The sequence below is a fragment of the Lissotriton helveticus genome, chromosome 8, assembly GCF_964261635.1.
Source record: "Lissotriton helveticus chromosome 8, aLisHel1.1, whole genome shotgun sequence".
Lineage (NCBI taxonomy): Eukaryota > Metazoa > Chordata > Amphibia > Caudata > Salamandridae > Lissotriton > Lissotriton helveticus.
Genome location: NC_136069.1, coordinates 81,065,901 through 81,081,833, shown reverse-complemented (window position 1 = coordinate 81,081,833; position 15,933 = coordinate 81,065,901). Strand labels below are relative to the sequence as shown.

Sequence of the window (15,933 nt, the reverse complement as noted above, 5' to 3'; positions counted from 1 at the left end):
TACTCAGCTTCTGTCAAACAAAATTCTACAGATGATCAATTTAATCTTTGATGTAGAAATCCCGGGGAACAAACAGGCACCAGAGGTCATTGACAACCCAGTAGCACCACGATTCTCCTAATTGATCACAACTCTAACTCATATAACACGCCATGTGGCGCACTTGGTATTCACTTGCTCTCTTGAATTCTATGAGACAATCGTCGCATCAATCTCTGGGTCTGATCACTTGTCGATAACTCTTCCAATTGGTATGTTGTAAGGAAGGTCTCTCTGAGCAGGATCTAGAAAGCTTTTACCAAACTTTGTATGTTCCACCGGTCACATCTGACCCAGAGAGCCTCCATGAAACACTGCATGCCAATATCACCAAAACCCTTCACTCAGTATCACCACCATGATCTAAAAAAATGTAAAACTACAAGACAAGGTTCCCCAAAATAGTTTGACAACAATCTGGCCACACTAAAAAGAAATCAAATCTAGCCATGGATGGTTAACTTTGTAAATACTACATGAGGGTTTTCCACTAGGCAGTCAGAAAGGCAAAAGAAGTTATAAATGCATTTCTACTCAAGCACCAAAACCAAACTAAAAATCTACTGATAAACCTGGACAAACAGATGCAGAAGTCCTGTAAAAAGTCATGATGACCATTGACCAATTATGCAAAAAAACACTTACCTTCTTTAAAGACAAGATCTACAAGTTTCAGGCTAATAAACTCCACAAACGGGAACCATCTCCATTCTGCCTCGCTGGCCCATCATCCATCAGTCTCGTCTTCTTGATAATGGGTCAATATCAAAAGGTCAAGGAAGCTGTAAAAACCCAATCTTCTAATGTACCAATTAACCCATGACCAAGGACTACAGATAAAGATCATCTTTGACATTAAGCGAAGACATTTCAAATATTGTAAACTTTTCTGCTCAAGAGAATATAGTCTCTGGGTCACTGGAACAAGCTATTATCACTAAAGAAACCAAGAGCTTGCTAACTGAAGTCACATTTGAAGCCTACTCTTGATTAGCAAATTCACTGAGAGAGAGCTGTCAGTGATCAATCACAGAACTTTGTAAAGAAGAATAACGTTCTCTGTGATAGCAACTAAGTTTCAGATTCGGGGAGAAGAATGGAAACCATTATTACTGAAATAAGGGAACACCTACTTATCACTCTTGACTTCTGTACTCCTGAAATCTTTCTCCTACTTGATTTATCGACAGCCTATGACCGCGTGGATCACAAATTTCCTCTGGAACACCAACAGAAGTGTGCTGGTGTCACTGGAATAGCTTTTGATTATTTTCACTATTTTCACTGAAAGCTCACCGAACAGTATATACATCTGAAGATGTGGTTTGATAGTGCTCTCTCCTCTGCACACCAAATCTCAAGGATTGTTAAAAATAGGATAGCGCTTAGTCACCTTTTTGGGTTTTGGGGCTAACTAAATAAGTTGATTAGTTGGTTGAGCTTCCATGTTGTTACGACTGGGTGACTGTAATATAGTTTGCGCTGAAGAAGTCACCAAGGAAACCCCAAAGCTGCTACAACCTATCCTGAAGCAGAGCAGCCTTGATCATACTAGCCAGGTTTACACGGAAGACTCAAGGAAGCGGAATGGCCATGGTCATTGATGCCCAAATCTGTACCTAACCTGAGGAGTGAACAAAATCTAGCCAGGAAGCACCCCCCTTGGTAGAAGCTGTCTTGATATGTAGTGTCTCTTCTACGTATCTCATGGCACAGCTTGAATATTCTTCTGGACTGGAGTTCAGTCAAAGCTTCACTTGATTGGAGGTGCAGTCGTGAGCTGTGGGCTGTGGCTGCCTCAGGGATGGTGCATTTAAGTTACTTACATCCTCCCTCTTCTTCGCCATCTCTCCGCCACAGATACCACTCTGGGACACATGGTAAGTGACTGGCACCGCCCACCCCGAATTGTTCCTCGGCTACCAACTCGACGGGATGGGCTGATCCTACGTAGTCTGAGTGCCAACTAACACTGCGGATAAAACTCACCAGCCCCTGCTATATATTGAACATAGACAAATAATTAAATAGGGGTCTGAGTTGTATTTCTGTCTAGATAATTATTTGCTCATGTAAGAGGGAGAAGTTGTCCCTTTGGGGTCTATAATGTATTCAGATCTAGAAATGCTCAGTATAGCATTCTTCAGACCAGACTTGAACAAAAGATGCCAACCCTATAGAGGCTTAAGTCAGCTAGATAGCTCGAAGGGTCAGTGTGATGCAGCGGTTCTCCAGAAATAATTTCTAAAACCATGTCACCTTTCCCTGGAGTACAAATTCATACATATACTCGTCAGTGGGGCCCATAACACCGCGAGTAACTCACAAAACACTTACACCCTACTCCCTAGATCAGCGACATTTAAAGGAGAGCCACTGTATCATAGAGGAGTATCTAAAACTAAACTAGATACTTATACTATTTACACCTGCAGTTCAGACAAGTTTACCATGGTTTTCATTAACAAAACATTTATTTAGACACGCCACCTTTAAGGTTGATGGATCTGCTAGTAAAAAATTAGGCGTAGGAAAAACTCAAGACCAGCTTAATTCTCCATTTATCAAATTTTTATTAAAAGCAAATTTGACATGTCTAAGTTTATTTACTTTATTTATTACTTTATTCAAAATTTGACATATTTATAAAGGAAAGTAAAAATGTTAATTCAACCCATTTATTCTATTTATTTAGGAAAGTTTCAGAAATAGACATTACATTTTGAGTTCAGAATACAAATATTAGCAAAAGACAGATAGTTCCCAAATTTCATTCTCCTAACTCCCTAACTCAAAACCCTCACCTATAGTACATTTCCTGTTAAAGAGAAGATTATAAGTCAGTTAGAATCTTACATCACAGGAAAAATCAGCATTCCAGCAGCATCTCTGGTAGAAATCGAGAAGTTTTTTTCCTCACTAAAATCAGCACTTCTTATACCTTTTTCACAAACTCTATCTATCTAAAGGAGTGCCTTTTACCATAAATTCCAGTTCTGATTGGACAATTTGGGGGTGGATGAGCATCACCTCATCATCACATTATGCATTTCTTTCCCTCAGTCAATTATCAAAAAGGTCCTTTGTTTTTGCGAGTCCGGCCTAGTCAAGTTCCTCAACTGGCAACTTTGCAGGATTTTCACACATTCAGAACCATTGCGACCATCACTTGGTAGCCATCTATACTTCCAGGGCAACCTGTCCTTGAATTAACTTCATTCCGGCACAGTCAGCTCGCATTCAGACTCGGGCTGGGGCTGCACATGCTCAGTTCATTTTTCTTTCGCAGTTTACTAAGGCAGCCATTTTCTAGTAGGCCTCACGGGCCAGAATGGGAACTATCATAGAAACAAACACAAAATAGACATTAATTAAAGAAATTTAGCCTTCCTGTTTACCTCCCCCCCTTGCTAAGGTTTTCCCTATTACTAGTTACCTAGCAAATAAGCAACATTTAAGCGTCATATAGTCACTTATCCTCCGGTTTCTGCCACAAATACGTAAATAAAAGCACGTTTATGCTGCGTTTTATTATTTTAAAGCTGCTTATTAGTTTACAACATTGCAGAATCACACGATTAGTTAATTATGATTGCAACACATAAGCAAAATTAATTCCCATGTGTATCTGTGTGTATGCAATTTCTATTCTAAATTGATTAGTTATCCACACCATTCCATTAGTTCACATTATGGTTATGAAAGTGTGACTTCACAAGGGGTACACAAAATTTTGGCCATGCGGATGGGCCGTGTGGTGACACACCTGGTCCATGAAGACCAATGTGTGTTTATACCGGTTAGGGGGGGACACACATGAATGCATGTGCTGCACTCTGTGGCTGGTAGCGAGATGCAAGCGGCAATGATTGCCTTGGACATCGAGAAAGCTTTTGATACCCTGTGCTGGGACTAACTCCGGGAGGTTTTGAGGAGAGGAGTTCATCACCTGGGTCCGGCTGCTTTACTTTCAACCAGTGGCCTGAGCTCGTAGTGTGGGCATGACTGTTCTAATATGTTTAACTATCATGAAACAATGTTGTAAAGCGCTCTGATACCCCCCCGGGTCAGGCCAGCGCTATATAAAACTCCATAACTAAATAAAATAAATAAATAAATCCCCATTGAGAGGGGCACAAGGCAGGGGTGCCCCTTATTTTTTTTTCCGTGGCAAGAGAGCTGCTGGCCCTCCGGCTGCAGCGTGATATGGCCCGGTGCAGCATCTTGGTGGGGGGCCACACTCATATTGTCTCCTTGAATGCGGTCGATGCATTGATATACATCACAGACCTCTTTTGGAGCAATTGCAGGGCTCAACATCAATCGCCAGAAATCGTCATCTTACCACTGGCTGGGCTGGTTGGGCGGCTGCTGTGGAGCTCCCAGCAACGGAGTTTCAGTGGGAATGCAACCACTTTTGGTATCTGAGCATGCAGGTGGCACACACCGCTTGATCTAATTACAACCTGAATATGGGGGTGCTCATTACTGGACTAGAGAGCGCCATCTGCTTCTGTAATCGCCTCCCCGCTGTCTATTACAGGGCGGATGGCCCTGAATAAGATGGTCTTGCTCCTGCGTTGCCTGTATGCTGTCCTTCTGTTGTTTCCCTCGTGCCACTTTCACCCCCCTGAATAGTTTGCTGATATACCTGATGTGGGCTGGTAAGCGGAGCAGGGTGAAACTACAGGTGTTGAGACTGGATACGGAGCCTGTTGGTCTGGGGCTTCCAGACCTCCATCTTTATTATTTTGCAAGCTTGCTCTGGTATACAACGCAATGGTGTGCTGAAGGCCCGAAGAACGAGAAGGCCCTGTTAGCGGACTGGAGTGAGGAGGCTGATCTTCCAAAATGTTTGAAGTTGGGTTTATGGGCAACGGCCAATTGCCCAGTCATAGTTCGTCAGGTTGTGGGAGTTTTGGAGCATGGGGTTACCTTGGTCCTCTGCCGGGCGCCATATGCACGGCTACTCCCTCTCCAATGGCTACATGGTTTACGGAGCATGAGGCTAAAATGGATCGTACAAGATGTTATGTGGGGGATGTCTGGTGGCTGGGATCTCTATTTCAATGAGACATTCATTACATTTGCAGATGCGAGGGAGTGTTATCAGTTGCCCTTGGGTAGTTTCTGCAAAATGCGAAGATCTCTCATACTGCCCGCGAGTTATGGGTGTCCTTTTCAGGTGAGTCAGAGGAGTCACACCTTTTCAAACTCCTATTTGATGCTGTCTTCTTTAAAGGGCTGATATTATGTATCTATAAAGCCCTGAAAGCGGATTGTAGACTTTACGTGGCTGAGATTTTGGATTGGTGGCTAGCGGACTTACCATCCCCCTTATCAGCAGCTAATGGAGATGGGCCTTTGCCCTGGTCCAGGAGATGTCTAGCAACGCCCACTTTAAGGTCACGCAATTGTATTACCTGCACCGTACTTACCTGACCCCTCAGCTGATTTCTTGTTTTATTCCTGCGTGTCCCTGCTGTGAAAGGGAGCCAGCAACGTTCCTGAATATAACTTGGAAATGATTGTGCCTGCAAGATTTCTGGGCAGCTGTGTTGCTGGCACTGTGGGAGGTCACAGAGCTCCAGGTTGAGGCGTCGGTTAAACATTGTCTATCAGGGTTTCTTCTGACCCCGAACGCCGGGATGAAGATGAGATATGGGCTTGTCTTGCCTAAATGGCTTATTGCAATCCACTGGACGCATCCTGTGCTTCCTCGACTGGAGTTTTGGAGGTTGGACTTACGTGAGTTGGGTGTAACCGAGGAGCACTGATTGCACTTTGTTGGCACTGATGAGAATGCAGAACGTGACCTGGAGATCTGGGGAGATATATTGCAGCGCATGATGACTGGGTGGGTGTTGGGGGGGATGCCCACGCCCTCCACCTCATACGTGCTGACATCAGGGATGGCCCCCTTGACTGCCTGATTGTCTGTCTTAGATATAGCTTAAGATATACAGTAGGGGCTGTTGCCTGGAGGCTTCGGGCGGCTGGGGGATGGCTGTGCCCTGTGCAGGCTGGGGGGCTTGCTTCTATGGAGAAGACTCTCTTTGCTCCTTCCCACTGTCGAGACCTGGCCGTCTTGGGATGTAGTGGATGAGCCGGGCTCTGTCTCTCGCCAGACTCTTCATGTTGCCTCTTCTAGGTACCCCCGTCCAGTGTTCTGTCTTCCTCTGGCTTCCCTGGGTGCTTGGACTCTGCTCCTTCTTTGATTCCTATTCATTGTGTGGGACATTTGCGAATGTTTGTACCACTCATTGCTCTGTTGCTGCCACAGTTGTTGTTTTTGTTTTAATTTTTTGCATATATATATATAAAACCTCTCATCTCTACGGCGGACCTCAAACTAGCAGTCCTTAGTTATCTCTTGGATTGAATATGGATGTACAACTCTAGCAGGTCTCCCAAAAATCTCAACAGCCCCACTAAAAGCATGTCTAAATGCGGCAGCAAGACTCATTACTTGATCCAGAAAATACGACCATATCTCCCCTCACCTGAAAGCATTAAACTGGTTATCGTACAAAGCCAGAATTCAATTTAAAATGGCATGCACTACACACAAAGCGCTCCACTACAAAACTCCAAGGTACCTGTCCCAGAAAGTAGAGCTTTCAGGGGGGAGCAGACCAGCCAGGAGCGCCAGAGATATGCTGCTGAAACCACCCATCTTTCTGAAGAAGAAAACATATGACAGAGATTTCTCCGGAGCTGCCCCAGAATCTGGAACTCACTCCCTCCAAACATTAAAAAAATTCCAAACATAGCAACATTCAAGAGGAAGCAAAGAGCTTCCTAATGAGCAAGTTCCTTGCATAAGGCCAGACAATTCTTTAACATTAAGACAAATACCTAAACGTCAATCACGAGCCGTTCCTGTTGTAGATTCCACAGAAAGCACATCAGAACCATGTGTAAAGAAATCAATGTTACGTTTACTAAAACGAATAGGAATGGCATACACAGGAATATTATATATAGTAATGCTGCTGTTTTTGTTGAAAATGATAAGAAAATCATGTCTTGTACAGGAATTTGTATATAGTAAAGCTACTGCTTTTATTGAAACTGATAAGAAAATCATGTACAGGAATTATATATAGTTATTCGCATTGTATCACAAATGTTCCAGATGTAACTGTTAAGCGCTCTGATACCCAAGGGTCAAGTCCGCGCTATATAAAGCTCTATAAATAAAATATATATGTGTATAATAGTCGTGTCCCTCAGGCTGGGGTTGTGCTGTAGGCTAACATGGTGATTGTGCCGTTTTTACTGCCACAACAACATTGTGCCAGCAGTAAATCTTGGCGCCTCTGTACAAATTGTTTTACATGCATTGTGGACTGGGTTCTGCTCTCTGCTCTGCGCCAGTGTACAGATGTCAAATGCACCTTGCTGTGTATACTTTGTGAAATAAAAACAAGTTAATAAAAAAAAAGCTATTATTAATTGACTGAGAAGTCAATACCCTTGCTTTGAGAAAGGAACACCTGGGCTAACAGGCCCTTGTTAGGACCAGCCATTATACCCTTGGCTGTTTGTTTAGCTGCATCCATTAGGCCCTGTGTGTGTTTACTCATGGTGTTTAAACAGACCGGTTGTTTGCACTGGGCCATTAACGCGCCTGCACGGCGATCCCTGCTGTACTTCCGGGTCCAGTGTAAACAGCTTCCGTCGACTCTGCCTGACTTTGAACCTGCCTGTCCACGTCTTCCTGGACTTGATGGGGCCGATTCACAGAATTAACTTAAGACAAAATCCTGAACTTACTACTTTTGGTATTCACAGAAGTTAGGATTTTGTATTAAATTGAGAAAATTAAACTGAAGAGTTAACTTTATGTTTATGTGCATTCCATAAGATTTATCATTTACATTTTCTCCCATTTCCAAGTGTTATATTTACAAACACAGGCATTGTTCTCCCAGTGGCCTGTAGACATGGGGCCATATCTAGAATAGAAAAATACAGCCATTTGTTTAAATGGGATAAATATATAAATGAAGAAACATGCTTCATAAAACATTAAAACATAATTGGCTTGATTAAAAATATTAAAACTTAATGTTTCATAGAAATATTTGTCATCACTTTAAATGTCTCCCATTTAACAAAATGACTATGGGGCATATTATCAACAAACGGCGTTAAAATTATCGCTGCTTTAGTGGCAGAAAACTGCGGCTAAAGGGGTAATAATGGGCTTGATAATATGGCCTTGTGAATTCCCATAGAAGCCCATGTTCTGGTATGAACATGGGCTTCTATGGGAATTCTCTATGGCATATTATCAAGCCCATTATCCCCGCTTTAGCTGCAGTTTTCTGCCGCTAAAGCAGCGATAATTTTGATGCTGTGCTTGATAATATGCCCCTACATTTTCAGATATAAATCTGGCAAGTGTCTACTGGCCACTGGGAGCAAGAGCCTTTCTGTTTGTAAATGCAACACTTTAAAATGGGAAAAAATTTAAAGGAAGAGTTACATTAATCATTAAGGTAACTTCTCGTTTTAATTTCCTATCACTTAATGGCATTCAGAAACATGATTTTGTTCTCACCTTCAATAATGAGTTGATATAAGAGTTAAATACCTCAGTGCTTCAGTTCTTCACCTCGGTGCCCTGGGCTGGGTCATAAATCTAACTGATAACTGCCCATTATCAGGCCCAGCTTGCTTCAGCCTGATGCTCATAATAACATAAACACAGCCTTCCCTTAACTTTAAAAGGAAAATGTGACCCTGTGCTTATTTGCAAATTAACTCAAGGCTGTAAGCTACTGTGAAGGATTGTATGTCTTTACAACGAGTTCCCCAACCATGACTTCCCTAACAACGAGTTCGCAACCACGACCTTGTCTAAACCACGATTTTTTTACCACGCATTCCTTTACCATGATTTTTCGTGGTAAAGAAATGCGTGTTAAATAAAATTCTTTCCAACTAGTACCCCGATCCCCCCACCTCTTAAAAACGAATTCCCCTCACCCTAAAAGCAAACACGATCACCCACACACCCTATAAACTAACCCTAACCCCTACAAACGAATCCCAAAGCCTCCCAACCCCTGTATATTAACCCCAAACACCCCACCCTCTAAAAATTAATTCCCCCACTCTAAAAATAAACATGATTACCCTGAAACCCTAATAACTAAACCCCAACCCCTAAAATCTAACCCAAAGCACCCCAACCCCTGAAAATTAACCTCTCTAACCTGTTCCTCTACGACGCTTCTCCAAAATGACTGCTTTTAGACGGTAACATCAGCAGGGGACTAAGATGCGACGATAGTCCTCGCTCGAGGGTGACACTTGGACGGAAATGAGTACGGCACTGTGAGGCTCAAAGGCGGGCAAAGCAGGACACTTTACCGCACGTACATCATGCACGTGAGAGGTACACACGGAAATAGTGCAGGCTGGTAAACTTCCTTAACAATGACGTAAGCCGAACTCCTCCCTGCCTGAACACTAGACCGAACCAGCCATAACCACGCTCATGCGTGGTTATGGCTGAGTCGTTGTTCGGGCAAGTCGTTCTTCCGCTTTTGTGACTCTGGAACTCGTTGTTCCGGAGACATTGTTCAGGATGTTTCCCACTCTGAAGGTGTCTTCAAGCTACTGGTAGATGCTTTACTATGTGAGGAGGCTGGTGGAGTTATTCTGGTCTGGTTAATGGGCACCATGATGGTTGATGGGGTTTTATGTATTGCTGTTCTTTAAGACTTGGGAGGATGTGTAACGATGATTGGTCGGGACATTACTGTTATTTGGTGTAGAAACTTTAAATAACTAAACAAAAATTGTTATTAAAAAAATAACATGATTCTGCCAAAGTAAGTTGTTGTGATCTTGTAATTTTCTGTACACTTATTACAACATAAGTCTTAGTTTTCTGCACAACACCACTATGCAGAGAAAAAGTCTACATACACTTACCAGTGGGTGTATGTTCTGTGAAGACTATTTGTATAGCGTGCATATCACCCAGGGGCGGGGTATCCTGGCACCTTAGAAAATGGGGAGCTGGCCTTTCTGGAGCCCATTGGAAGAGACAGATTTTCAGTATCTTACGGAACTCAAGGCCCACTGTGGTGGGGGAGATCGTTCCAGGCTTTGAGGGTGAGGCAGGAGAAAGCACAGCCCCAGATCTGGCTTGGTGGATACGGGAGACATGGGGGAGGGGAATGTTGGCCGGCGCAGGTGTCTGGTCAGTGTGTGAAGCTGGATATGGCTGTTGAGGTATGCAGGGCCTTGATTGTGTTATACTTTATAGGTATGTTTGAGGAGTTTGATGAGGGCACATTTGTGTATTGGGAGCTAATGGAGGTCCTTGAGGTGTTTGGATATGAGAGTATTGTGTGGTAGTTTGAGCGTGGGTCTTGCAGCTCTAAGATTTGGAGCTTCTTGGTGAGGCGTGCAGAGATGCGGACTCAAAGGGCATTGTAGTAGTCCAATCTGCCAGTGATGAGAGCTTGCGTGACGGACCTTCAGATGTCCGGGGGAACCATTCTAAGACATTCTTGAGCATTGTGAGGGTGTGTAAACAGGTAGATGTGGCCATGTTGACTTAATTGGTCATAGAGATTTGGCTGTCAATCATGATTCCTAGGTTCCTGGCTGAGTTGGATGGGAGTGGAATAGGTCCAAGCTCTGTGGGCCACCTAACCAATGACATGGGCAAGGTGTTGTTTCAGAAGACAACTTCTAATTATCTTTGTTGAGTTTCAAGCAGTTGATCTTCAACCAGTCCGCGACCATAGGTATGCAGCTGATGAAGTTTGCTTGGGTGTTCGATGCAACTTCAGATAGTGTGAGGATGAGCTGGCTTATGGATGATGATGCTGAGCTTGTGTGCGCTGTTGATGTTGGTGAGTGCCACCGTGTGGATGTTAACGAGTGTGGAGCTCAGTGAGTAGCTTTGAGGGATGTCACGTATTAGGTTCGAGGCAGTGGAGGAGTAAGGATCTAGGCTGATTGTTTGGGTGAGACCCAAAATAAAGAAACTGACCCATGGAAGTCCTGAGCTGCAAACTTCAGTCTTTTGGAGGCAGTGAATGGGGTGGAAAATGATGTTGAATGCTGCTGGGAGGTCAAGTAGGAAGATTGCTGCTGTGCTCCCCGGCATGATGAGGCTGATGTCATCTGTGCTGTGTTTAGGTCTAAATCCGGGTTGTAAAGGATCCAGGGGGTAGTTGGTGTTGAGGTATCAACCATTCGGGTTTTAATGAGCTTTTCTAGGTTTTGGCCAGGTTGGGGAGGAAGAAGATGGGTCTGTAGCAGCCTGAGTTCTGTGGTTCACCAGGTGTTTTCTCAGCAGAGGAAAGACGGTCGTGTGATTCCAAGTGTCTGGGATGGTGGCGGTGGAGAGAGAGGCGTTGAGAATGTGTGAGGGCTGCGCAGTGTTAGACACCTGCTCTCTAGATCCCTGGAGTGTTAGACACCTGTGCTCTAGATCCCCGCAGTGTCAGATGCCTGCTCTCTAGATCCCCGCAGTGTTAGACGCCTGCTCTCTAGATCCCCAGAGTGTTAGATGCCTGCGCTCTAGATCCCCGCAGTGTCAGATGCCTGCTCTCTAGATCCCCGCAGTGTTAGACGCTTGCTCTCTAGATCCCCGCAGTGTTAGATGCCTGCTCTCTAGATCCCCGCAGTGTTAGACGCCTGCTATCTAGATCCCCGCAGTGTTAGACGCCTGCTCTCTAGATCCCCGCATTGTTAGACGCCTGCACTCTAAATCCCTGCAGTGTTAGACGCCTGCACTCTAGATCCCTGCAGTGTTAGACGCCTGCACTCTACATCACTGCAGTGTTAGACGCCTGCTCTCTAAATCCCTACAGTGTTAGATGCCTGCTCTCTAGATCCCTGCAGTGTTAGACGCCTGCTCTCTAGATACCCAGAGTGTTAGACGTCTGCTCTCTAGATACCCACAGTGTTAGATGCCTGCTCTCTAGCTCCCTGCAGTGTTAGACGCCTGGTCTCTAGATCCCCACAGTGTTAGATGCCTGCTCTCTAGATCCCCAGAGTGTTAGACGCCTACGCTCTAGATCCCCGCAGTGTCAGACGCCTGCTCTCTAGATCCCCACAGTGTTAAGACGCCTGCTCTCTAGATCCCCGCAGTGTTAGACGTCTGCACTCTAAATCCCCGCAGTTTCAGACGCCTGCTCTCTAGATCCTCGCGGTGTTAGACGCCTGCACTCTAAATCCCTGCAGTGTTAGACGCCTGCACTCTAGATCCCTGCAGTGTTAGATGCCTGCTCTCTAGATCCCTGCAGTGTCAGATGCCTGCTCTCTAGATCCCTGCAGTGTTAGACGCCTGCACTCTAGATCCCTGCAGTGTCAGATGCCTGCTCTCTAGATACCCACTTGGATTATCCCAATCAGCAGGCATGGTTTCACCCCACCAGCTTGTCTCTGACGCTGGACCCTGGTGAAAGGCCTAGAGTTCACTCTATTTGGGTACTCTTTTTGGGCTTGAAGAACTTTATCGAAAGAGATAATTATGATGTATTGAAAAAAATTAATTTGTATTTCTATTAGCTATGGGTTCTTCTGCTTTGTAAAATATTTGAAACAAGTGGAGAAGAAATTGCCTAGACAGAACATCAATATAGCTGAAAAGCAAAAGTCGGACGCTGTTAAATAACTGCTTATTTTACTAATGTATTCCAAAGATCAATTAGTTTGTATTGATTTTAACAGATTTTTTGCAAACTGGTTTTATTACTTTAAAAAATTGAGGATATGTAATGAGATATTTTGTAGCAATGGTTTTAAATAACTGCTAAATAAAATAAACTTGAAACTTGAAACTACGGGTTCTTCTTTATAGGACAAGGAAACCACACGTGGAACCTTCAGCGGGAGAAGGACCTGCAGGTCATCATAGTTCCCTCCATCAAAGGTGAGTTCAGACTTTTCACCTTGATATTTTGTCATAGTAACACATCCAGAAAAGCCACCACAGAGAACTCCCCACAACCAAAGGTCAATAAGAAGAAAAACCCAGATAAATCATTGCAACATATTTACCATTGTGATGAAGGGTTGTTTTTGCTGTAGATAAGATAAGGTATAGAATTAGATTATGGTTAGTGTTGAGGTAGTGGTTCTAGTGTAGTTTAACACCTTCGCCGCGGGGCTAATTCCCCCGCAGCGCTGGAGGGAAAGGGGGCGTGCGCAGCGCCACGGTGCTCGTGACGAGCTCGGCTCGTCACGCTGCACGGTGGCGCTGTGCTCATGACGAACTGAGCTCGTCATGACCACGCCCGTTTTTAAGAACGTTCAGCACAGCGGGGGAATTAGCCCCACGTGTAAACGCCGTGCGTGTCACGAGGAGCTCAGCTTGTCATGAGCACACGGCCACCGTGCCTCATGACGAGCTGAGCTCCTCATGACCACCAATGGGGTTAAAGTAGGGTTGAGGTAGAGCTACAGCTAGGACAACGTTTAGGGTTAAGAGGACGGTGGGGTTTAGGGTTTTGGTGGAGTACAAGTAAAACCCATTTTTGTTGGGAAATTGTTTTAGCAGGTTTCTTGCGGCAAAGAGACTAATAATAATTGTAAAATGTTTGGAGAGTCCCTTCGGGGGTCTTCTCAGAAATTACACTGATCCGTTCAGCTTTCGTACTCATGGCCAGGTGGGACCTCATGGATTCCAGCTGAGCAGAGTGGTGGAGGAGTGATGGGGGATGGGTGTTCTTGCAAGACCCCATACCCAGGACCCAGTCTCTTCCATTAAATGGATTATCTGGAAATTGTTATCAAGAAATGGCTGTGAAAACCTCAAGTTCCTGTGTAGTGCATCTTTGCAGAAGGTCTGTGCAGGTTCTTGCTTCATCTTTGGGGGAGGATGTTATCAGAAGTTAGTGTGCAGATGGGTCTAGGGCTGTGGCTGCTTAGGGACGTCTCTCAAAGTCTAGTGTCTGTAGATGTAGCCGTAGATGTATGCCTCTCATGCACACACCAAACCCATCATCTCATTGTAACGGTAGCGAAAGCTCCATTTCTACATCTATGCAACATAGGCAGTTGCCTTTATCATCTGATGCTGGGAGTGTCGATGAGCGCCATCCATAAAACCATCGAACACGGATGTCACTGCGAGGTAGCCAAAATGCAAGTTTAATGTTGTGAAAATCGTGTTGCACCTAATGTGCTAAAATACCTTGAATTGGCCCTTGGTGGCCATAAAAACATATTGGTGCTCAAACAAGGCATAGGGATTCCTTGGAGTAATGGCTGTGAGAATTCTTCTCTTATGGATTCACCATCCTTGGGGTCTCTGCTTAGAGGTAGTTGGGAGAATGCACCCCCAATCACAGTATCCTAGGATCACTCACCCACCACACTGCACTGAAACTTAGGCAAAGGGACCCACTGCACTATTGTGGCATTAGCACACAACTGAATGCTACAACACATTCTCTCCACCCTGTGCTGCATCTTAGGGGCACTACCAACATACCACACTTTACACAACATCCTAAAGACACAACACAGTGCACAATATCTACGCAACATTGAACCTCCACGTTGCACTGCATTCTTAGGCTACTATTCCATCGCCTGGTACCCTCGGGAAGCTATCACGACATACTCCACTGCTCTCTCAGTGCACTGTCCACTCAGGAGCAGCACATTCTCAGGATACAAACCCAACACACTGCACTGCATCCCAGTGACACTAAAGCACTAGACCACAGTGCATGGAAGAAACAGACAGGAATTCCACCCCAGAGGCAGTCTGGGTGAATACTACCAAATGTATCATAAAGCACTGATACATGACTGCATCTTAAGGACTGGCTGGCAAATAGTAACCCACTGAACAACGTAACCTGCCACATTCTTCCTTAACCATGCAACATTCATAGGCTGCTTCCCCCTTATGCCTGTCTCAGGCCTTTTTAAAAGTCATTTTTCAAGGCTACAGCTCAGTGTAGTGGACCCAGAACATGCTGTGGACTAAAACCACAATGGGGAAAGGCCTTGTACACTTGTCATCAGATAATGTGAATAGAATTAAGGATGAGTATTAAAAAAAGGGAGAACCTCTCCACAAATCTGTTTATAATTCTGCTATAGAAGACATGCTCCTGTGTCTAAGGGCCTGATTGAAGGATGGGATACTCTGCCACAAACCTGCCGGATAGCATGTCCGGCATATTACCAAAGTATTATATCCAATGGTGCTTGTAATAAGGCGGATGGGATATCCGTCACGTTTGTGATGTATCATCTCATCCTCCAAACTCTAAATCGGGTCCTGTGTTTACAAATGCATGCCTGAGTCTATGAATGAATGGATTAATAAAACAATGAGAACATCTATTTCTATGGATCTGCATTTGTGCCAAGCTCTTTCGCCTTGATGTATGTGTGTATATGGTATTTCTATAGCACAAACCTAGCCAAAAAGCAGCTGGGCACATTGTATATGGTCAAAGACAAGTATAAAGTCAATGAGTAAGAGGTGATGGAGATCAGTCAAGGATGGTTATTGCACTGGAATGTAGTAGTCCTTAACCCCATCCACGCGGGGCTAATTCCCCCGCGGTGCGGGGGGGCGTGTGCGGCGCCGCGGTGCTCGTGACGAGCCCAGTTCGTCATGCTGCACAGTGGAGCTGTGCTCATGATGGACTGAGCTCGTCACGACTCCGCCCACTCCCGTAGAACACCCGCTCAGCTCGTCATGAGCACAGCTCCACTGTGCCTCATGATGAGCTGAGCTCGTCATAAGCACTCAAGGGGTTAAAGAAGTGCATCTTCGACTCTTTCCTATATTGGAACACCATTGGGGCGGTCCTGATCATGTAAATGTAAATCATGTAAATTGATACTTGTGTAGCCCACTACTCACCCGCAAGGGTCTCAAGGGGCTTG

General features: G+C 44.7%; 1 protein-coding gene across 1 annotated transcript in view; it reads left to right on the top strand.

The window, feature by feature from the left end:
* The window catches only part of SIDT1 (SID1 transmembrane family member 1), a 166,192-nt gene that overhangs the window by 35,231 nt on the left and 115,028 nt on the right, over positions 1 to 15,933 (top strand). Inside the window, exon 6 of the mRNA XM_078655905.1 lies at positions 12,881 to 12,952. Coding sequence (XP_078512031.1) covers positions 12,881 to 12,952 — 72 coding nt within the window. The remainder of the gene's footprint in view (positions 1 to 12,880; positions 12,953 to 15,933) is intronic.